Source organism: Monodelphis domestica, chromosome 4, assembly GCF_027887165.1.
Source record: "Monodelphis domestica isolate mMonDom1 chromosome 4, mMonDom1.pri, whole genome shotgun sequence".
NCBI classification, from domain to species: Eukaryota; Metazoa; Chordata; class Mammalia; order Didelphimorphia; family Didelphidae; genus Monodelphis; species Monodelphis domestica.
The window spans coordinates 320126547-320152123 of record NC_077230.1 but is presented as its reverse complement, the minus strand read 5'-3'; the positions used below and the strand labels follow the sequence as shown (position 1 = coordinate 320152123).

The 25577-nt window shown below is 33.8% G+C and overlaps 1 protein-coding gene across 7 annotated transcripts in view; it reads left to right on the top strand.

Moving 5' to 3' along the window:
- The window catches only part of FNDC3A (fibronectin type III domain containing 3A), a 191382-nt gene that overhangs the window by 116436 nt on the left and 49369 nt on the right, over window positions 1-25577 (top strand). For all 7 annotated transcript variants that reach the window (XM_016421933.2, XM_007495421.3, XM_056794841.1 and 4 more), the window contains 7 exons: window positions 9394-9631; window positions 11137-11406; window positions 14066-14124; window positions 17679-17836; window positions 19954-20013; window positions 20425-20563; window positions 24605-24658. In XM_016421933.2, coding sequence (XP_016277419.1) covers window positions 9394-9631; window positions 11137-11406; window positions 14066-14124; window positions 17679-17836; window positions 19954-20013; window positions 20425-20563; window positions 24605-24658 — 978 coding nt within the window. The remainder of the gene's footprint in view (window positions 1-9393; window positions 9632-11136; window positions 11407-14065; window positions 14125-17678; window positions 17837-19953; window positions 20014-20424; window positions 20564-24604; window positions 24659-25577) is intronic.

Genomic DNA, 25577 nt, shown 5'->3' with positions numbered 1-25577 from the left:
TTGAAAGTGAAAGGTTTTAATTGGAGGCACCAAGTGAGATGATTATTGAGAAAAATTGTAAAATTCAAGGCCAAGCCAAAAACATAATCATTGTTTCTGGAGATTTTGAGTAGTATAAATTTGAGCTTATAAAAGACTAAAAGCTTTTATTTTTCTATCACGATCATTTATGGAGCTCCCACCCATCTCCTCAATAGAGAAAAAAAGTTAGTCTTCAACCTCCTTTTGGGAAAGAAAGCTAATTGTTTCATTATCTATTCTCCAAGACCATGATTATTGTTGTTTTTCCAATTTCTCAGAGTTTAACTTCCTTTTAGTTATCTTCTCATTTAGTGTATTATCTTTGTGGTTTATTTCAGTCTCCCTCCCTTAATGCATAGAGCTCCCATGTTTCTCTGAATTCCTCACATTCATCATTTTCTACTATATAGCATGTACTTAGTGCAGTACCAAGTATATAGTAAATGCTTAATAAATGACTGCATGTTACCATTCCATTAATATATTAAGTTTTATATTCCTTCCCATATGAATAGACACCCACTCATTCTTTACTACCACAAAAAGTACTACTCTGAATATTTCTATTTTAGGGGGCTCCTCTAATATTCTGAATATTCTGTGTGTGTCACACTCTTATATTAAATCTTGTTTAACTACCAAACTATCATTCTTACAAAAACCATCTTAGTGGACTTTGCCTGTAAACACTACGTTTACCCTCTACACTCATAGCCTTTTATTGTGTGTACACTGTGCACTTTGATCTTATCTCATCTGTTGGCAAGAAGCAACTTTCTGTTCCTTGATCATGTTTCTATTTCATATAGCATAAATGAATTTCTAGGAAGGAAACTATATTTTTATTGTGATACTCTCATTACTGCAAGGCATAGTGAAAGTTTCCAGGAAGTTTTTGCTTCTAAAAAATTTTACCTCAAAATTTAGATTCAAGGAAATTTTGGTTGAGTACCATGCAGTGACAGAAGCATGAGACATAAGTTTCCAATTACAATTTTATTTAGTGAAGAAACTTCCAGGAAGAAATCCTGAGGAAAACATAATTGGCCAAGTGTACCAGCTTTAAAAATGTGTACCTGGTATACTTTTACCATATTCCATCTCTTCTATAAAGCATATCAGTGTTTGAGTCTGTGACTCATACATATACTTTAAACTCATTTAGAATTATTTGTCAAACTACCAGAGTATCAAAAATATGGTGACTGAGTCCTTTCACCTGCTTAGATTTTGCAAAATCTAAAGACATTCTGGCAAAATTGCCTAGCCTGTTTTGTTCTTCCCCCTTTCCCCTAATGGATTGAGTTTAGAAATTTTTTCATGCTGTCATAGTTAAATATTCCAATAATTACTCTAATAATAGAAGAGTAGCTTTTAAGAAATTCTGTCTTCATATCTTGAAAAAGGCATGCTACTTAGGTGGGAATTTTAAAAAGACCCTTTTGACTAGAGATAGATACATTATGAGAAATTTTGAGAAGTAGCAGGATTTAGTGAAAAATAGAATTTTGACCTTGGATTCAAGACATAGATTGCAGGCCTGACTCTGACATTTGGGCAAAGTGACTTAACTTCTATGTGTCTTAATTTTTTCATCTATAAAATATAGATGGTAATATCTATACTATTAGATGATCACATGTGGAAACTGAATAATCATATTGGGAAGTAATTTATAAACTATGTTAAACCTACATAAAGTAGTATTTTGCCCCAGAATTCTCTTTTTGAGCAAGAAAACATTTTTCAAACAACTTGCTCCATAATATAGACATTTTGATCACATTGTTTTGCCTCAAAAGAACACGATAATTTTTTTAAGCCACCATCATATCATCCTCCTTGCCCCCTTAAATAATGTTTTCATATTGCCTATTGGTATTATCTTCTATATTTATAATGTTAAAAAAATTATAAATAGCCAAGTTCCTAAGCACTCAGGCAACTGGAGAAAATATAACAAGCAGTTAGAAAGAATCAATTCAAATATCATGGACCGACAGTTAGGATTACACAGGACTTTGCAGCTTCTACATTAAAGGAATGCTGGGCTTAGAATATAATATTACAGGAGACAAAGGAGTTAGATTTGCAACCAAGAATCACCTGCCCAGCAAACTGAGTATATCCTATCAGAGGGAAAAATAGTCATTTCATGAAATAGAGGATTTCAGAGCAGTTCTGATAACAAGACCAGACCTGAACAGAAAATATGATGTTCAAATACAGAATTCAACAGAAGCATAAAAAGGTTAACAGGAAAAGAAAAAAGTTTAGAGATTTGATGAGGTCAGATTGTTTATATTGCTGTATTATATGATGATACTTAAAAATCTTAAAAATTTTATCATTATTAGGGTAGTTTAGAGTATACATAGAAGGTAGAAGAATAAATTGACTGTGATAACATGATATCCAAAGTGGGGGAGGTGTGAAAAAAAGAATTGGATGAAAAGGATAGGGAGAACCAGAGTGGGGTAAATTATTTCACCTGAGGAGGTACAAAAAAGCTATTTAACTGGAAGGGAGAATGAAGGCAATAATAGGCATTACTTAAATCTTACTCTCTTTACTCAGTTGGGTGTGGAAATCTCTAGCTTATCCTAAAGGGAAATAAGAAAAGATGAGAGCAGGGCTAATAAAGAAGGATTGATAAAGGCAACCCTTAGAAGGAAACAGTTGTAAGGAGGGACAGAATGAAAGGAGAAAGAGCAAGAACAAAAGGTGAAGATAAGATGGAAGGAAATACAAAGTATGAGATGTTAAATTAATTATTACGATTATATTAAATGTTTAAAGATTTTGTACAAACAAAACAATTGCAACCAAGATTAGAAGGGGAAAATAAACTGGGGAAAATTTTTTTAAACAAATTTCTCTGATAAAGATACATATTTTTCAAATATGTAGAGAACTGAGTCAAATTTATAAGCATACAAGTCATTCTCCAGTTGAAAAATGGCCAAAAAATATGAACAAGCTGTTTTCAGTTGAAGAAAACAAAATTATCTAGAGGCATGAAAAAAGTTGAAAATCACTATTAATTAGAGAATTGCAAATTAAGACAACTCCGAGGTGCCACCTGTAAGGTTTGAGTAAAGACACTGTTAAAATCCTATGGTCTGATGGACAGATCAGCCTGAGGAGCAGTGGAGGAGGGGCAAGAGAATCCTGGCAGTTCTGAAATCAGAATAGAACTCTGAAGCAACTGACAGGCACTTCCAGCCTGGAAAGGAGAGGGGAAGGAGTGTTTCCTGAGGCTCGAGATTGCCAAACCATATTTCTCTACCTGTTGGGGACCTGTCTCCATCCAGAGATCCTCAATAACTCTTCTGTGATTTGTCAACAACTACCTGATTCTCAAGAGGGTTTTTGTTGGACTCTCTTGCTTGAGCCAACCTGATCTTTTCCCTTGGGTCTCTCTCCCTTACCTGTCCCTTGGACGAAACTCTATAATTTAGTTAATTTATTAAGAGTACAGATAAGAAGTTGTTGGTTGGAAAGGAAGCCAAGGCCCAGAAGCCTTAGGCTTTCAGACTTTGAAATCCAACTGCAAGAGAAGTAGACCCTAGGACCATCCTTCTCCCACTTACTTACTTACTTACTTTTCCTTCATTCCTCTGCCATTACCTTTCCCTTGACATCAAATAAATTATATTAATGTAAGATAGATCTGGGTTTGAGCCTGTCTTTATAATATAGTAAAAGAATAGGATTGGACTAGTTAAAGACAGAATTTCAAAGCTGAAATCCTGTCCTTGTCTGTGACAAACCAGACCTGGGTTTTGTCATAACTCTCCATAGAGAAGTGGTTTGATTTTGAACCCCTTGGTTCAGTACTGCTGGCAAAGGAACACTACCTCCTTTCCTTTCCAGGTTTTGCCATATATAATATCCAGAAAAGGCTGACAGCTAGAGTGTCTTTGGGGAAGTGGGATTGAAAAAAAGTCATCTTGCCTTTGTGAGGCTGACTTAGCCTCAGGGGTCCTCAACTCCACTGAGAGAAACATATTGTCTCCCTAACTGAATCAACCTACTTCAAATCTATCTCCTACCCCCATTTCTCCCTTTCAATCTCTCACTGGAATCATATTCTAACAATTGAGACAGAACCTTTGTTCACCACTCTCCCTTAGTAATAGTGGAGAGGTTCCTCTCCAATTTTCTTCCTCTTTTACAATTGGCACCCCAGATGCTCAGGATAAGAACCATTTTCAGTTAGTGGCAGTTGGAAGTGACTGGGGGGGAGGGGTAGCCATCTTGGAACAGAAGCTTAGGCTAAAAGCCAGTACTGTTTACTCCAAAGGGGGGAGGTTCTTTAAGGGTTGATTTTAAAACAATTTTTAACTGTAAGAGGTTTTGGGGGCAAAAGGCAAAGAATCAAGGTACATTACCATCAAGCATGTACCAAAAGATTATAATAATCTCAATATCTCTCCTTATGGTTGCTCAACTCTTTTGGTGGCTTTATAACATTTTGTTGTATCATACCTGATTTTAACTGGCCAATGGTCCAGTTAACACAATTCTGGGACCAAATTACATTTGAGATCAAGAGTCTGTGGCCAATGTTCCTTGCCATATATGGAACAACAATGATGGCATGGCAAATCCTTAACACATTAAGAAAGGGAATTAAACAGGTCATGGGCAAACAACATAACAATGAAGATCCCACATTAGTGATGGTTTTCAACCAAATGAATACCATGAATGAATTATACCAAGGGCTGATAACTAAACTGGACAAAATGGGAATGGGCAGTGACACCAATACAGAGAAAGGCACTGACAATGACTGTGACAAGGACAATGACACTACACCTGCACTAACCATAGGAGTCTGCACTGACAAAACAACTGCAGACAAGGCAACAAACACAGAAGCCACAAACATTGAGAATGCTAAAGGGGTTCAAAATATATTACCTTTACAAGATTATGCAAAGTTAAATGTAATCCATATGAAAGTCCACAAGCCCTTCTCAGCAATGGACTTAGAAGCATTATGCAAAAGAATGCCAAAATTGTATATCGAACCTTTCCGCTGTGTTAAGGGGCTAAAAACATGCTTTTAGGCTATATGAACCAAGTTTTGCAGATACCAAGATCCTTTTGTAAGAATTATTTACCCCTGCAGAGGAAGCACAATTTATTTTTAAAAAACAAGGGATGATCCAAAACTTGCCAGCTGGCCAGAATTTGGGGCGGATATTGAATTTTCTAATCCCCCAAATCTTTATTATCTGAAAAAAGGTAGAGAAAATCTTTTAGAACTATAAAATCTTTTTGCACCTGTTCCAACTCATGGGTTAAATTTGAGAGGATTCATCAAGAATCCAACAAACATCCTTCCAATTATCTAGATCACCTTCTAGAAAGTGCTGAAATCATACTAGGGTTCCCTCAGGACAGTGATCAAGTATCACAACATGTTAGGAGACAATTTCTACAGGGCTATGCCGCCACAATTAGGAATTTTTTCAAAAATTATTGCCCTACATATAATTCCATGAGATTACAAGAATTAAGGGAATCTGCATCTTACTTACATGACGCAAACACCAAACAACAGAGAAAGATGACCAAATTGAAGAATTAAAGCAAAAATTAACAAAGGCAAAAGAAACAATCCAACAAAAATAAATAGAAGTAAAAAATTTAGCTACCCTGAGAACATTCAAACAGCCTAACCCCCAATATCAACAAATTAAGACAGGCAACTACTATGACAGTAAAAGAAAATGATAAATGTTGGAGAGGATATGGAAAAATTGGGACACTAATACATTGTTGGTAGAGTAATGATTGTTTCAACCTTTCTGGAGGGTGGTTTGGAATATACCTATGGGGATATAAAACTGCATATCATTCAATCCAGTAATACTACTATGAGATCTATACTCCAACGATATTGGGGGGGGGCGGGATCTATTTATTCAAAAATGTTTGCAGCAGCTCTTTTTGTGGTGGCAAAGAATCAGAAATTGAGGGGATATCCATCAGTTGGAGAATGGCTGAACAAATTGTAGGATTTGATTATAATGGAATACTGTTGTAACATAAGAATGATTAACAGGATGATCTCAGAAAACCCTGGGAAAACCTACATGAACTGGTGTGTAGTAAAGTAAGCAGAGCCAGGAGAACATTGTCCACAGTACCAGCAATATTGTAGGATGATCAACTGTGAAAAACTATTCTTAAGGACTTATGACAAAGAATGCTATTCACCTCCAGACAGAGACCTGATGGAGCCTGAATGCAAATTGAAGCATACAATTTTTCATTTTATTTCTGTATTTTATTTAGGGATTTGGGTTTTATATGAGTATTTTCTCACAACATGACCAAAATGGAAATATATTGTGTAGGATCACAAATGTATAAACCAGATCAAATTGTTTATCATTTCAGGGAGGTGGGAGGAAGATAATTTGAATACTATAATTTCAGGAAATGTATTTAAAAAGATTTATTATATGTAATTGGGTAATTAAATTTTTTAAACAACTCGGTGCAGTGAATGTAGAAGGGGCAACATACTGCACATCTATGTTAACTTTACAGTATTGTGCATATTTTATCATTAAGTCTTTCATTTCATAATTCTGTTATGATGCAATATTTAATATTTCTGCATCTTAGTTCATCCTGTGATACATAAAAGTTTTATTTGGCATGTGCTTTTGTTATATAGACTTAAGTAAAGTGTATGGGTATGTACAAATTTGTAATATATAAACATCTGCAGAAAGGACCACTTTCATAAAGCAAGAACTGTCTGAGTCAATGCTGGAGGGTTGCAGGAAGACAGGTATACTAAAGCATTATTGGTGAAACTGTAAATCAATATAACCATTTTGGAAAGCTATTTGGAATTATGCAGATAAATTGCATATATTGCAAAATGTGTATTAAAAAGTGTAGCAAACTAACAGCAATACAATTATCCAAGACAATTCTGAGGGATTTCAGAAAAAGAATACTATCCACATATAAAGAAAGAACTGTGGGAGTAGGAATGCAGAAGAAAGCATATAATTTATTACTTGTTTTTTTGGGTATCTGATTTGGGTTTTGGTTTCATACGATTACTCCTTTACAAAAATGAATAATATGGAAATAGGTTTTGAGTGATACATATAATACATGTATAACCCAGTGGAATTGCTTGTTAACTCCAGGAAAGGGGGAAGGGAAGAGGGAGGGAGACAACATAAATCATGTAACCTTGAAAAACTTAAGTTTAAGTTTATTCCTGGAATAAAATAAAGGAAATTTTTAAAAATAAAAAACATCAAAAATATTTCTCAAGTACATTTTAAGTAGTAAAAGGCAAAAATTTTATAATTTTTATTTTTTATTTTATAATTTTATAAATGGAGAACTTCCTTGGAAGTTCTCATTCAAATTAAACACAGAAGATGTCATTGAAACTTCACAATTGGCTTTTGTGGATGATGTGAGATTTCAAAGACTTTAAATAAGTAAGAGAGCTCTAAAGGGAAATGCTAATCTCAGAACATGGTACAGTTTGGGTATAGGAAGACTAGAAAAAAAGAAAATTTAAGCAAATATGGTTGAGAGAATCAGGAGGCAAAACAACAACAACCAAAATAAAAAGGTAAAGATCTTGTATTTTTTTCACAGTAGGAAGCTGCTTTAAACATTTTTGACTGTTAGCCAACTGTGAGGTTGGCTAACACAGTCCAGGCTCACAATTCTAAGAAAGAAGAAAATTAGCAAGGATAAGGTGGTACACTATTCTAGAGAGCTGACCCACAGCCTTTCTGGGGGCAATTATAGGAAGTGCCTACAAGAAGGATTGCCTAATTTATAGTAACAGTTCATTATTCTAGAGATCATATCAATCAACCTCAATTTTCTGAAACAAGGCAAAAGTAAGCAAAAATAAGAAAAATGTATATCACTTTAGCATCTCACCCAGAACTTTTGGAAAGAAGAACAGTAAACATGATGATAATTTATTCTTACAGAAAAGAAAGTGTATATCATCTGGAAATCTAATTTAAATTTAAAAATTAGAAATCCGATTTGTAGAATCAGAAAACAATCGAATAAGGAGGGATCTCGGATTTCATTTAGGCTTAGTTTACATTTTTTTAGAAAAGACTTGCCCAGAGTTTCATTACTAGTTAATTATAGCATCAAGGCAAAGTTTTCTTAATTCTAGTCCAATCTTCTTACTGGTTACCACAGTTTTACTTAATCCCTGAAGTTCTGGGACTTTGCAAAAGGTAGAAGTTTTAATTGAAGTTACATACGATTGATTATTAAATAAGCTCTTTGTACAGCTCTAGCCATCACTTTAGAAAATTGGCTCATCTTTCTCCTTGTAATCATGTGTGTTTATGACATAGAATTTTTATCTCAGTATCATCTTTTCCTTCATGAGCTGATTTTTTAAAACTTCCAGATTCTGGGGGCACCTGGGTAGCTCAGTGGATTGAGAGCCATGTCTAGAGATGGGAGGTCCTAGGTTCAAATCTGGCCTCAGACACTTCCCAGCTGTGTGACCCTGGGCAAGTCACTTGACCCCCATTGCTCAGCCCTTACCACTCTTCTGCCGTGGAGCCAATATACAGTATTGACTCCAAGACAGGAGGTAAGGGTTTAAAAAAAAAACAAACTTCCAGATTCTTAGACTGAGATCTTTTTTATCTTTTTAAATCTTCTTTTCCTAAGCCAATGGCATATATCTGACCAAGTTGCCCAGCTATTCACAGAACTATTCCTATGACTTCCTCTTACTACTAGCATCAAATAAAAACTGTCATTTAAAACTCTTCAAGTTTGGTTCCAACCCATTTTTCCAAGTGGATTCCACATTTCACTTTCTAGTTAAGCTGTTCTATTTCCTTTTCTTCACATATGACTTTCCATGTCTTATAGATCACAACTAAAATACTCTGCCTTCCTAAAATCCCTAGTTTCCTTTAAAGCTCTTCTTAAAAACCATCTTCTGGGTAAAGCCTTTTTGATACACCTTTCCAGCCCCAAACTCTGTTCTCTCTAGAAACATATTTATATGTTTTACTTAAAAGTTAAAAATTATAAATATAAAAGTCCCTGTACAGTAGGAACTGTTTTACTTTTGTCTTTGTATCCTTAGTTGCTATTACAGTGCCTTGCTCTTAATTAATATTAGTTGATGAATGAATCTTGGAATCACTGTCAAATGAAGCAAGTACTTAATAATTTTTATGACCATACTGTGGGCATTTTTCTTTAATCTTTAGCTTTTCAAATTCTTATTTTCTACCATAACACTCTTAAAGTATATATTCAGGTCTTGAGGAATACATTTGAACTTAATGCTAATCCCTTTTCTTTCCCTGGGACTCATAGGTTATTGAAGACAATGGTGTTCGAAGGGTGGTTGTGGTTCCTCAGGCACCAGAGTTTCATCCTGGTGGTCATGCAGTGATACACAGACCTCCCCATCCTCCTCTTCCTGGCTTCATTCCTCTTCCAGCTATGATGCCTCCTCCACCACGTCATATATATTCACCAGTATCAGGAACTGGAGATATGGCAACACAGTATATACCACAGTATCATCCTTCCCAGGTATATGGAGATCTAGGTAAGTATATATTTGAAAGTTAACAAGCTCCTTTTAAAAAGTCCCCTCTCATTGATGAATACTCATGCCATTTCTTCATGATCTTCAATTGGAAATTACTTTGTTACATAGTTACCATATCAATCCATCAATAGGAGTATATTGAATAGACACATAAAGCACTTTGTAACCCTGAAAGTGCTATCAATTATCATAATTATTTTCATTATGACTATTACTTTGAGCTCAACACTGTGAGGATGCTTATAAAAATACTCCACTCAAGGAGATATGAAGATGTGACTAATACAGATGAAAAGTAGTAAATAGGGCATATTTGGATTCAAAGGACCTGGCTTCAAATCCCATTTTTGCCACTGTCTATGTAATCTTGGTCACCCATTTTCTTCATGAAAAATATAGGATTACATTTGAGGACTACCAGGCTGGTCATCTCTACTTCATATAAAGAAGTAAAATTCCTTTATGAAAAACTATTCAAAAAACACTCAGTTTAATTCTAATTCAATAAGTATTTAGGCACTTGAATTTGAAATTGTCCCTGTCCTCAAGGAGCTTACATTCTGTGGAGTTTCTTTCATATTGTTAACACTACAATGGTACTTTGAAAGATGAACACATTTTTAAAGATTATGGTCTTGTATAGTCTTCTTTAGCCAAAAAAAAAAAATCCATTCCTCTTTACCCATGTCCTCTTGTCTTATCTCCTCTTTACTATAAAACTTCGGGGGGGGGGGGGTAGGATTTGTCATCTCCACCAAAGGCTTCTGTCCTTTGAAATCTGACTTCTTACACAGTCGCTATTTTGAAACAGTTGAAGAATGCCCTTCATGATTTCTTTATTGCCAAATCCAGTGTCTTTCCTAGTCCTTATTGGCCTCTGCATTTTATTTGATACTAACAATCTCCTTTGAGATCCCTGATAATGTACTCTAAAAATTTCTTATTCTCCTTCTCAGATTACTCCTCTATCTCAGATGCTAGAGCCTCTTCCCACTCTCAGACCCTAAATATGGGAGCCCCCCCCCAGACATTGCTCACTTTGTACTCTTTTTCTATGCCCTCTTCCATTTTCATTTAATACCTCTGTATAACCACCAAATTAAAATCTCTACTTGTTACCTCTCCTCATAATTCCAGACCCACTGTTTTGTCTGTGAGATGTTTTTACCTTTTTTTTTCCACTATCACCTCACATCATGTCTAAGACCGAACTCTCAATTTAAACCATGCCATCTTTTTTTGTGATTGAACCATACTTTCAGATACCTGGACTTGAACTTTCAGAATCATATTTCTTTCCTCTTTCTCCCATTCCACAACCAACCATTTGTGAATCCTGTTGATTTTATCTCTTAAAAATAGCTCTTAGATATTTTATTTATAATTACATTTTGTGATATGACTTTTATTCACATATCTTTGGGCTATCCAATAAAATTTTGTGACTTTTCATGCTTTCATAAGCATTTTTTAATGTTATTTATTTTTTTTATTGTTTCTAGATTCACTTTCTACACATGGTAGATCTAACTTTAGAGACGAAAGATCTAGTAAAACTTATGAGCGTTTACAGAAGAAATTAAAAGATCGACAGGGATCACAAAAAGATAAATTGAGTAGCCCACCATCATCACCTCACAAATGTCCTTCTCCCACAAATGAACATAATGGACTTATAAAAGGACATAATGTGAGTGGCTTAAACACAGGATCAACAAAGAATAAAGCGGGAAAAGGGAAAGTTGTCTCACAAATGGATACAGAAATAGAAGGTAAGTAATTTAAATATCTCATTATTTTCCTATTGCTATTAAGTCTTTTTCCATACTTTTTTATTTAACTTGTTAACTTTTTTTTATATTGATCCTCATTTTAACTGCAAAGTAAATTGACAGATTAGAAACTCAGTACATCAGAGTTTTGAAAATGCTTAATATCATCTTATTTTACTACAGCATGAGTAGGAAAGCTTCACATGGTCTCCCTCAAATGGCTTTTTCTGCTTGTCCTGAAGAAATTCTGAGTGAAAAATCAGAGATGGGAGTAATCAAAATTCCATATTCTCTCATTCAAAATCCTTTTACACCACTCATCTTGATTTCAATTTTTATCTTTCTCCTGACTATTATTTTTTCTGCCCATAACAATCTTCTGACAGCTTGCTTATACCCATTTTCTGGCAAGTTCTACTGCCAATACTTGGAGGAATATTTTCTTCCAACTTTAATCTGTTCCCTACCTCCCTCTTATTTTTCCTCCCTAAATTCTTCTTATGTGACCTTCCCCAAACAAGTAGGAGGAAGGTAATGGCTTTTTTTCCCTACCCACTACTCTACTTTTTATTCCCTTTGAAGGAAATTCTGAGAACTAATACATGCATGTTACTTTATATTGTATAAGTAGTGAAAAGTTAACTAAAACTTTTTATATATACTCTGAACTCAAGGACTTTTGACCCCTTTGTTTTATTAGTTGTTTATAAACTTCTTTGTCTTGACTGTTTTGTGACTTTGTAAAGTTCATGTTCTAAGTAATCTAGATATTCTTCCTAAAATTTGATTCTTTTTGAGATATTTACTAATTACTTGCAAAATGCAGGAAATTATTTGATGCATAAGACATAAGGATGAAATAAGACAAATCAATAATTTTGGTTTAAAAATAAGAACTAGCATTTATATGGAATGACAAAATATATTTCTGTCTTTAAAATGTTGAGAGTTAAAATTTAATTGAGGTGGTATTTTGTTGAATCAACTCCAAAATCAATAGCAAAAATTATCCACAAAAGTCATACAAAATATGGCATATAAGAATTTCTCTAACTCCCTGTTACTTAAGGAATCAAATATGTCCTCTTTTTAAATCCTCCACAATCTAATGTACAACTATCATACTATAAATTATAATCCAACTAGACTATAAACTGTCCCAGTTTTATCCTACATTGACATGTATTTTTTCAAATTTAAATTCCAAATTCCTTTTCTTCCACTTTCCCCATCCACTACCAAGGCAAGCAATATGATGTCAGTTACATATATGAAATAATGCAAAACATATATTCCACATTAGCCATTCCCCCAAAAGGCAAGAAAAAGTGCGAAAATTATACTCAATTGGCCCTCAAAGTTCACCAATTCTCTCTCTATAGATGAAAGCATTTTTTTTATCATAAAGCCTTTGGAGTTGTTTTGTATCATTGGATTGATGAAGTAGCCAAGTCCTTCCCAGTTGCTGTTATTGTGCACAGTGTTCTCCTGGGTTTTTCCACTTCATTTTGCATCTTTTCAAATAGGTCATCATGTTTCTCTCATCTTTTTTATATGGAAAAAATAAAGAGATCAAAGAATATTATATATACATATATATATTACTATACAATATATTATTTTATATATATATAAAAATCCTTTACCTTTTTCTTTGATCTCTTGAGGATACAGACACATGTTTTCAGTTGTGTAAACAGGGACTGTGTCAATTTTATCTTACATAGCACCCAGAAGAGTATCATGGCATGTAATTCCATTTAACTATGATAATTTAGAAAGAGAAACTATTACCCTTTTTATAAATCTTATAGAAATGTATTTTAAATATAGCTGCAAGTCAATTATAGAAAAGAACAATGATGGCTTTTAGCATGAATCATTATATAATAAAGCATTTTCTCAATCATTTTATCCTTAAATGAGTTTGGAAAATTGACATTTCATGTTCTAATTTGTATTATATGTGCAAATAACTAAGAAATTTGGGACAAGGAAAGGGAAGTAAAAATAAACCAGCTTTTCTTATCTTTCCACCTCTTCAAGTCTCGTGATTTGGTTTAAATTTGACTTTTTTTTCCACCATGAAACTCCAGACCTCTCACATGAATAAGATAGGAAGGACTTAAGTTCAAGTCCTGTCTCTGATGCATGCTGGCTTTGTAATCCCTGAACAACTCACAAGAGCTCTGAGCAGCTCTCTTAAGAGTTAAGATGCAGAGAATATGCCTACCTACTTTAATAGGTAGAGAGGAAGTTCACTGTGCAAATATAGTCAGGCATCCAAGTCACCATCCCTGTGGTTAAACATATCATGCAAGTGGCCTCCTACTAGCTTCTCAAATAAATTAGGGACTTGGACTTCACACACACACAATCTTCCTTAGGTCATGGTATGTAACATCTCACTAGTATAATTTTGATTGCCAATATTTTCACTTTATTTTTGTGAGGTAATTTTTACTTTTTGATAATAAAAAATGAATGACTTTTAAAGTTTCCAAGTTTACTTACTGCTTCAGAAATAACTTTAGAAGAGATATAACCGTAGCAAAAGAATGCTAGCAAGTGGAAATTCAGGAGAAATAATTTGAATTTATAAACTTTGAGTATCTGTTGAAGTCTAAAAATTATTTAATTTTTATTTACTTTATTAAAGAAAAGGATGAAGAAACAAAAGCACTTGAAACACTTCTTTCTAGCATTACCAAACCAGTGGTAAGTATCTGAGATATATTCTTCATATTTGAAGATCTTACTTTTCTATGCATACAGACTGGCAGTAATTGTTATACATAGAATATATATGTAGATTTATGATAATTTTGTTCAGATATTATTTTTTTAAATAGCTATTAAGGGTGGGACAGCTAAGTAGCACAGTAGATTAAGGACTAGACCTAGAGACAGGAGGTCCTAGATTCAAAGATGTCCTCAGACTCTTCTTAGCTGTGTGGTCCCAGGCAAATCACTTCACTCCCATTGCTTAGCCTTTACCACTCTTCTGCATTGAAACCAATATACTGTATTGATTCTAAGACAAAGATAGTTACTCTATAGATGGTACTATTAAAGAAATTCAGAAACTGTTACCTTAGAATTAATTCTAGACTAGTTGAAATGTAAACATTACAGTTACATGTAAGCATTTAAGTGCCTACTCAATAGTACTACTTAATAGTACTGTAGACACTGTGCTAAGCACTGAAGATACAAAGAAAGCAAAAGAAATTCCCTGCTCTTGAGGAATTAAAAATATAATAAGAGAGATAAAGTGCAAGCAAATACATACAAAAAGCCCTGTATGCTAGTAGTTTTCTCACTTATAGGATTAAATATTAAATACTCTGTCATTCAGAATCCTTCATAATTATCTCATTCCTCAGGATAAATTGAGGGAAGTTGCTGAGGGAATGTACTAACCTTAAGAAAGAGTAGCAAAGGCTTCTTTTGTAAGGAAGGATTTTAGCTTGGAGATCGAAGGAAGCTAAGATACAAAGATGAGTTGGGACAAATGTTCTAGACTTAGAGGACAGCCAGAGAAGGTGCTCAGAGCCAGAAGCAGAGGATCTTGTTTAAGAAACTTTCAGAAGGCCAGTATTGCTAGATCAAAGAGTATAGGAGAAATGTAGTGGAGATTTCAGAAGGTAGAAGGTTGGGAGAGAGTTGCTACTTTATGAAGAGCTTTGAGTGCTTGAGTATTTCATATTTGACCCTAGATATGAGAGGGAGCCATTGGAGTTTATTGAGTAAGGAGGTAACAGTCATATTTGCTTTAGGAAAATCACTTTGGCAGCTAAATGGAGGATAGATTGGAGTGAGGACAGATTTGTGACTGGTTGATCCACCAGCAGGCTATAGTCTAAACATGAGATAGAATCTAAGTAAATAAACATGAAGAAAGCTTTAGAAAAAAGAACATTTATTACTTAGCTATATGCAAATTAAGCACTTTAAAGGCATTTTCATGTATATTTGAGTGGTAGCTTTCAAATATTTTATAGTTGCTGTATCTTTATAGATATGGTTGCTATAACCATTAAAAGTCAGTTTAATAAGTTTTTCTTAGAAATGCAAAGTACTTTTTTTATTTCCTTACAGATGTATCACAAAGTAAACTCATCACGCACCTAAAAAAAGCTATCAAACCCCTAGATATGTGAGAAAAATATCTTCTGATTTGCAGTAAGCCAAAATTCATGTGATTAAAAAATTTTGTGCACACATAAATTTAACCCTTTCACTTTGTGCCCAAAATAAATAAGAAAAGCCTCTATTACCAAAAATTTCATTTGGGTAGCATTAAAAGTGAGTGGGAATAGAAAAAGAACAAATATAAAGAGAAAAAATTCTAAGCCTGCAGTTGGAGAAGGCTATGTGTAGTGGAACAAGACTAGGTCCTAGAGCCTACTGCATTCCTAGTATATGTCCACTTAGCCTTCAATTACACCCTGTTTTAAGAAGCCTGAAAAAGCTCACTGTTCTGCCCACTAAGCCACGATAACCCTGGTTCTTCCAATGGGTTTGAATATACTAGTATTCATTTATTTTTAAAGCTTATTTGGGTACCGATGGATGTAGCATGCATATTTCTGCAAATTAATTCATGAACTTTAAAAAAATCTACTGATGTCTATTTCTGTATATTTACTTGGAAAGGAATCCAATGACTTTAATAGCATTTGTATTTGAATCTTTACTTATGTAATCTTAGTAATTTCATATTGTGTAATTAATTTTTGTACCCTTGAAATACTCTTCCCAGCACCCCACTCTCCTCATGTTATGTGCTGACATAGGGAAGATATAAATTTTGTGTATCCCCACTTCTCTCTCTCTTCTAAATCTCAAGCTGCTAGAGCAGGGCTTTTAAATAGGCACAGATAGCTTGGTCACATGGTCTTATTTTGTTAGATAATTACCTTTTTTATTCCTTTTCTAGTAATTATTAATAAACTTTATAAAATATAACACTTGGAGTATTGGACATTAATTTAAATCCTACAATATATACATAACAGTTGCAAATATATATAACTAATAAGAATGAATTTCTGGGGCAGCCAAATAGTTATTATATTATCTTGAATCTGTCACTATCTTGGAAATACTAGACCTCAATTTCCTTATCCATAAAATAAGGGGATTAAATGGCAAAACCTCTCAGGGCCCATCTGGCTCTGAATTTGTGCTCCTCTGATAAGAATTATTAATACTTGCCCTTATTTTTGTAACAAATATTTTTAGACTTCTAAAATATTCATAAAAATTTTTTATACTACACTAAAGGTAAAAATTTGAACTGTTCTTAGGGGAAAAGACCCCAGTGTATTTCACGGCATTTTTTCTAATGAGTCCTTTGTACATAGTGAGCCCTAAATAACACATTGTTGAATTTAAATGACTGGAATAAGTGGCCAGGTTTTTTTTTCTCCTATAAGGTGACAGTCCCATATTTTTTCTCCATCAGAATAAGTTACAAATGTCATGCAGATATTTTACCCACACAAAATTAAACCCACCTAAAATTTTATTTTATATGTTAATATATCGCTAATTCATCTTTCCCAACAACTTCATACTTCTCTGCCTTTTGTAGTTGCCAGAATCCCCGTTGTTCTAGTTCTTTCAGACTAATAACTGTAAAGTTATTGTCCATTTCTCTCTTTCTCCCTCCCTATCCATACCATTAACATGTTCTGTCAATTCTTCTCTTGAATAATTCTCAAATTTATTCCTCACTCTCCATTTACTATATCAGCAATCCCAGCTTAAGTCTTTCTCCTAAGCAGAATAAATAAAATATAGATAATTATGTTCCAAATTTGAGAATTTTGAAAAACAGAAAAATTTACAATTTGGGGAGGAGAGCTTAATTCCATGGCACCAGTAGTCTTAGTAATTTTGAATAGCCCTAAATGTTCCCAGACTTGGCATGCTCCCTTCTGAACTTTCACCACTATTCATGCCCATCTGAAAACAAGCATATTTCTCCAAATGAACTATTTTGCCTAAATATGCATCTTTATATATAAGGATATATAATCATATATAATGTTTGCTTATGTTTCTTTGTCTAATTGTGTCTTCCTATTAAATTATAAGCACGCATGTGTGTGTATGTGTGTGTGTGTGTGTACACACATGTACTAGGGTAAATAATCATGGCTATCCTCAACTTCTTTTGTACTTCTTCACAGCACCCTAATAGAATCATACTTCAGCCTCTACATATATGTTTTAAAGAATTTCTAAATGGTATATTTTTGCAGGTATCAGACATCCAAGCGAGAACAGTAGTACTTACATGGTCACCTCCTTCCAGCAGCATTAATGGGGAAACTGAGGAAAATAATGTTCCAGAGCTATACAGTTATGAAATTCTGGTTTCAAATACTGGAAAGGAGGGGAAATACAAAAGTGTTTATGCGTAGGTATTTTTCATTTTTATTCATTTCTCTCCAATTATTATATAAACTAATTTCTAACCATAAATTGGTTAGATAGGCCACATGGCATAATGGTAAAGACTTTGGAATCAGGAACACCTGGCTTCGAGTCTTACCTTTAACACATTCTGGGTGATCCTAGGTAAGTCACTTAACTTGTACTCCAAACAACTTTTCTAAAGTTCTAAGTTACAAACAAGTTACCACACTGATGATTCTTTACATTGATATAAAAAGAGGTAAATAGAGAGCACTCAAGGTATGGAATGCTTTTGAGATTTTTCCTCTGTTAGCTTCATCTTGGGGGGTGGAGAGAGTTGATTTTAAGTCTAATGATCTACATTTATCTATAAATATAATTCTTTAATTTCATCTGAGTGTTACACTTATGGTCAAATTTTGAAAGCATACTGTAATTCTAAGTGCCAAATTTGATTGTGTATTACATATCAGCTGGCCATAGTTATAGTTGGTGTTCCTCATTATAGGGAGATTGTTATGGATAACTCATAGACTTTGTTCAATTACTAGTCAGTCTCTTCTATTTGAAACATCTCTCAGTAGTTAATTATATGTTGCATTACAAGCACATAGGGAAACAATAAGAACTGAATTACTGGACCTACATCAGAAGAAAATAAGTTTTCTAGATGGCCTCCTTAAAGAAGGAACTGGGTGAGGAAGAAGCGAGTAAAATTTAGTAAGCATCAATCCCCTGGAGCAATCTTATAAAATACCTATTTTTCCACTCTACAGTGGCACCTTCTTGTTAGCTGACATTTTTTTAAGGCAGACCATAATTTATACAAACTGTTTTCATGTAAAATAAAAGTTCTTGCTGTTCTGTTACTAATGTCTCCTATTCAGATATACGAGGGGGCAGTCAGTTCTTACCTGTATCTGCAATGCAGAAAGAACCTTAAGTCCAACCTCAATTGTTAGTCCTTCTAGGGTATTTTTAGGAGTCTGCTCTTGATAGTTTTTATTTTATTTTGTGATGACCTTTCCTTAAATGGTTTTGTTTCTGTGAACCTAGTTTTATTTGGATCCATTTTATATTTGTTCAATTATAGAAGTTGCTTCTCTGCCTACACTGGCTTCTGTCATTATTAGATAGCAGCAGAAGAAAGGAAGAACACAGAAGGCAGAGGAGGACAAACTGAGTAAGATGAAAGGGAAGAAAATAAGACTAAGAATGTAAATAAAAAATAGGTCACAGAGATGCCAGTTGAGAGGCTATGTGGAATAGGAATTAATTACAAAGCCAGGCATATAATTATGAAGACCTGGGTTTTATGTTTCACCTCTGACACTTACTGCTTGTGAACCCTGGAATTAGCAGCCAGTCATCTCTTATTACTGTGATCCATATTGGTAGAGGAGGTTTCCTTTCCTGGGACTTTCCTATACATTAGAAATGTTTTGAGACAAGCCACAGTAGAGAAATCACTGATTTGGAGAGGAAAAGACATTGTCATTGAGAGATTTTCCTTATTTAGTCATTCATAGACTTATAGAACTTAGAGCTGGAAAGGACCTTGGAAGTCATGTTGACCATCTACCTTATAAGTGAGAAAACTGGTTCCAGAGAAATGAACTTCTGTAAGGACACAGAATAGAAGGCAAGGATTTAAACTCAGTTCCTCTGACCTCATTTCCAATGTTCTTTCTATTAGACCACAAGTTCCATTATTTTATTTCTTATGAAATGAAGTACACTAATTTGAAATAGAGAAAGTCTGAATTTTGAAACATTCTGAAAGCTTTATTACCTGCAAGCACTTACTTACATGAAAAAAATGATAAACTTTGCATATTTTGCTGTATTTGCAATAATGGATGTTATTTGTCACTAATGCATTTCATCCAGTATCTAATTGCTTAAAAGTAGTTAATCTACATGTGAAACACTATCTTTGGAGTACATAAGTAAATTTCAGCACAACTCATAATTATCTAAATTCTAAGTAAGTCATGCAGATTTAATTATATATATTAGACTCAGAAGAATATTTTTCTATATAGGTTTTTTTTAACTAAAATATAATGATAAGGATATGCCACAGAATATTAAAGTAATGGTCATTTTTTTTTCCAGTGGAAAAGAAACAAGTGTCACTGTAAAGGACCTCAAACCAGCAACAGATTATCATGCAAAGTGAGTCACTCTAATTATTTTCTTCTAATTTAGTAAATGACATTTTGGGAAAAAGTTCCCAGAAAGGAGCCTCATTTTAAATTTTCATTTTGGTGTGAAAATAGAACTGAAATGGAATCTTCTGTTAGTAAAAATTTTGAAAATTCTTGTATTTTCATTGAAAAAGGGTTTTTTTTTTTAACTTTAGTTTTCTAATGTGCAAATAAGCAATTTATAGGGCACATTAGTCAATATGGAATCTGCCGAGTTTTACTCACAATTTAATAATTATGAAAAAAGCTTGTTATCTCCTGACATTTGTATAAAATTAACTCTTAAACAAATATCTTTTAAGTATTTTAAGGAGAATATTGTTAGGAAAAGAATCAAAGAAGAATTCTTCTAAGTAAATTACTTATTTTACTATTTTAGAATACAAGCGGAGTGTCATTCCATAAAGGGAAACCCTTCAGAAGCTGAAAGTTTTACCACTCTGAGCTGTGAACCAGATATACCCAATCCACCAAGAATTGCCAATCGAACCAAAAACTCACTCACATTGCAATGGAAGGTAAGGCCATTTAAAAAGTTTTTTAGATGGAAAATTGAGTGCTTTCATACAAAGCATTGAAATCTGTTTGTTGGAAGAGACAAAATATAAAGATATCATATTTTTCTAGTTAGTGATACATATATGTGTACATATAACTATTCCTCATTTTTTCAATATGTTGTTTCTCTTGCTTTTGTTAAATGTATATGAGTGTGAGACAAAAAACTAAGACATTACCAGCAGTTGTCTACACAATGCACATATGAAAATTAGGCAGAAAAAAAAGAATAAAAATCCTTCCTATAATCTGTGAGAACTGTTTATAAAAACCAAAGAGCAGTATTTCTTTGGTTTAGTTGCAAGTTATTTTTTCAGCCATGGCCTCACAGAATCATAGATCTAGAGTTGGGACTTCAGAAACCATTCAGTGCAACCTCTTTGTTTTATCGATGAGAAAATTGAATCCAAGAGAGGCTTAGTGATTTCCCCAAAGTTGCACAGATAGTAAATAAGGAAACTAGGATTTGAATTTAGGCCCTCTGACTTGAAATTCAGCACTGTTTCTACAGTGCCGTGCTATGTGCTGCCTGCATGCCCTAGATGGAAGCCACAGTTAAGATCATTTGTTTTTATTGCTTTTGAAATTTTTGGTATTTCTGATTGAGAAAATACTAATTTCTTAAGTTAATCAGCATTGATCTGGCTATACAAAGAAGTCTTTGATCACTGTCCTCTGATTATTTCAGAAACATTGTCACCCATACATTAAAGATCCTGTAAGAGTGCCTTAAAGGTATTTGATTGTGTTTATAGCCTGATTCATTGGACATGTTTCTGAGGGGTCTAGTTAATTATTACAGTTTTCATTTATGCCCTGTTTTATTATTTATATGCATTATATAAATTTAGCTTATTTGACTGATAAATAACTACCTTGAGGTTAGTAATTATTTTAGATGCCTTTTTGGGGACCTTCTTAATCTGATTGCCTAACTCATCAAAGATAAACAACAAATTAGATGGTTTAGCTTATACAGCAACTGCTAGAAGTCAGCATTATCAATGTCTGATAAGGGAGAGGAGATAGAAAAATTGTAAAAGAGAAACACAAATTCAAAAATAGATAGAGTTTTAAGCCATTTATTATATTAACTTACATGTTTTAGTAACCCTGGATGGCATAAAAAGTGATAGCCAAAAAAATTGGAAAATTAGGGAATGTCCCTGGATTGGGGAATGACTGAACAATTTGTGGTATATGATAGTGATGGAATACAATATTGTGCTTATAAAGAATGATGAATTGATGGATTTCTATAAGACCTGGAAAGACCTACATGAACTGATGCGGAGTGAAATAAGTTCAGAACCAGGAGGAGAACTTTATATACAATAACTGAAACAAATATGATTGACTTTGCTACTTAAAGCAATGCAATAATCCAGAACAATTCTGAGAGACTTATGAGAAAGAACTATTGGAGTAGAAATGCAGAAGAAAACATAGAATTTATCACTTGTTTATATGGGTATATGGTTTGGGGTTTTGATTTTAAAAGATTATTCTATTACAAAAATGAATAATATGGAAATAGGTTTTGAGCAATAATATATGTGTAACCCAATGGAATTGCTTGTTACCTCCAGAAGGGAGGGAGGGAAGGAAGAGGGGAGGGAGACAATAAGAATCATGTAATCCTGGGAATATTTTAAAAACAATTAAAAACCAAAAAAAGTGATAGCCAACATTTATATAGTATAAGATTTTCAAAGTACTTTCCACTGATTAACCTCAGTTGTTTCTATCAGCAACCCTATGAAAGAGGGACTAAAATTATCATTAACTGCATTTTATAGATGAGGAAGCTGAGAATCAGAAAAGGGTAAAGTGCTTTTTAGCCCAAAGGTAAAGAACTAGATTCAAATCCAGGTCTCACCTGATTTTGTCTTTACCATACCTTCTGCCACATCACATTATTTTTCATCCCTATAGCCTAGCAACCTGTTATAATCATTAGCAGTTCCTAATGCTATACCTCAGGCATCAAGAATAAGTTCAGTTTTGTTCAATATCCTCAGTTTTAGAAGCCACAAATCTGTATTAGAAAGATTTCCATTAAAATTGATTTTTAAGAAATAAGAATTGGTATGAAGTACATGCATATTATATATGAATAAACTCGGTGATGTCTAAAAAATGAAGTATTAAGTTATAGCTACTCACACATCCTTTTTCTTTTTTAAAACCCTTGCCTTCCACCTTAGAATCAATACTTTGTATTAGTTCCAAGACAGAAGAGCGAATGGTAAGGGCTATGCAATGGGAGTTAAGTGACTTGCCCATGGTCACACAGCTAGAAAATGTCTGAGACCAATTTTGAACCTAGAACCTCCCATCTCTAGGCCTGGCTCTCAAACCACTGAGCAACCCAGCTGCCCACACACACACATCCTTTTTTCAACAGAGACTACTTAGCATGCTTTAATGTATTCTTGATAACCTTTCATTATTATAAGCATTTATTATTGAGTTGCACTATAATAAGGATCTCAGTTTGATGTCTGATTTTTAGTTTTTCCTGGCTCATCTTCTGTGAGGCATGCAGCTGTCACTCCTGGGCTACTTTCATTTCATCTACACCAATGAATTTGCTGCTTCTAATCTGTTTGAGTCTAGGAAGTCAGATAACCAAGCTTGTGAGGATTTAATATTAAATGAAAGCAAAATTAGTTTTTAGTGCTGTAAAATACTAGATTATATTCCTGGAGATTTTTATTTTTGTTCTTTTTATTTTAAATTTGTAGTATTCATTTTGAGTTCCAAATTCTCTCCTGTCTTGCAATCCCTCTCCCATAGAGAATGCCCACAGAGAAGGGAAATTTGGCATATACATTATTCATCAGGAGTTGTGCAAAACATTTCCATGTTGGCCAAGTGGCAAACACACATACCAAGAAAAAAAACAAAGTAAAAAATATGTACTTCAGTCTGTACTCAGAGTTCATCAGTTCTCTCTCTGGAGGTAGAAAGCATTTTTCATCATGAGTTCTTTGAAGATGTCTTGGATCACATTCACAGTTGATCATTGTACAATATTGTTGTTGCTAAGCACTATGTCCTCCTGCTTATACTCACTTCACTTTGCATCAGTTCATGTAAGTCCAGGTTTTCCTGAAGTCATCCTGCTTGTCATTTCTTATAGCATAATAATATTCCATTATAATTATCTCCCACAACTTGATCAATATCTCCTTGATTTCCACTTCTTTGCCACCACAAAAAGAGCTGTTATAAATATTTTTGTACACTATAGATCCTAATCGGTCTCCCTGAACCTTGTATATTTTTTCTACAATCTATATGCCACACAGCCACATAATTGATATTTATTCCTAAGGTACACTTCAATCCTTGTTAGTCCTATTAAAAAAAAAGCTAAAAAAAACTTCCATAGTTTATCATTGACCTTAGGATAAAATAAAAATTCCCTTGCCATTTAATTTTCATAATTTCACTTTAGCCTATTTTCCTAGATTGACTATATGTTATTTTCTTGCACATAATACTCTGTAGCCAAACTTACTTTCTATTTCCTGGATACAACATCATACCTCCCACCTCTATGCCTTTGCTTCCAAACCTTGTTTTCTTAATAATAGCTAACTTTTAAATAGTATTTTAGGATTTGTCTAGCACAGACATGTATTATCTCATTTGATCCTCATAATTATCTTAGGAGGTAAATGTAATTGTTAACTACATTTTACAGATGAGGAGACGGAGGCTGAGAATGTTTAAAGAACTTGCCCAGGGTCACACAACTAATACATATCCAAGGTAGATTCTATAAGTCCTAACTCTCAAGTCCAATAATCTAACCATCATGCTGCCTACCTGGCTCTTCTTCAAAAAGTATCCAAAAGACCTTGTACTTTTTTGTTTTCTGTACATTTTCTGTCAGTAAAGATCCTGACACTTGGCTCTGACAAATTCTTCATATTAGTATATCACAATACAGTTTTGTCAAGGTTCTGATTTTTAATTATTCTCTATTTTAGGCACCTTGTGACAATGGTTCTAAGATCCAAAATTACCTTTTAGAATGGGATGAGGTAAGTCAATGCTAGTAATAATTTATTTCCTCAGATTAAATCAAATAATGAGATTCCATGTCTTTAAAGCTTGGTATATTGTAAACTTGGGCATCCAGTGAATAATATCATAGCATGAAGTCCTGTATTCATATTATTCCACTTTTATTTTCATTTGAAGAATTTATTAGAGTTTTTATGCAGTGTTTGGTGTATAAAAGCATAACTGCTTAAAATTTGCAACTCCTTCTGTACTACTACATTTGCTAAAGCCACCCTTCCATTGTAGCTGGCACACTTCTCTTGCAGTACAACCCTTCTTGACCTTGTTTAAAAAAAAAAAAGTTGTTTTAATCCTAGTTTGGCAGAAGAGTCTAGAAGCAGCAGCAGCAAAAGCATTGTCTAGAAGCTACCAAATACAAAGGATGGTAGATTTGAAGGCAGTAAAAAGAGCCTTGATTAAAGCTATAGAGGTGAGAATGGGGCTGCAGAGTGGATTATCTCAAGTACATTAGCTCATTTAAGTAGTTTTAATTTTCATTTTCACAGTAGTAATAATCAGCCATATCCTAGACCTCTGCGACTCTTCTGTTTCCCATTCTTAATTCACTTGACGAAGCTCAGACTCAGTGCCTACAGCTTCCTTTGCAAAGCTTCAAACTACTCATCTTCCTAGTGAGAAGGCTCTACACTGACGTGGAGACCATGGCTGGCCAGGCATAGCCCTTTCTTTACATATAACATGCGTTTTACTACCTTTTCCCTCCATTTTGTGTCTATAAAAGCATAAAAATTTTCTCCTTATAAATTTGAACGTGTCATTTTGCTTGCTAGTAAAAATTTATACTTTTTTGTAATAGTATTTCATTGACATAATGAAACTAAGTTTATTGGTTTAAGTTAAGGATAATCTTATTATAATTACTTCACTACCACTTTT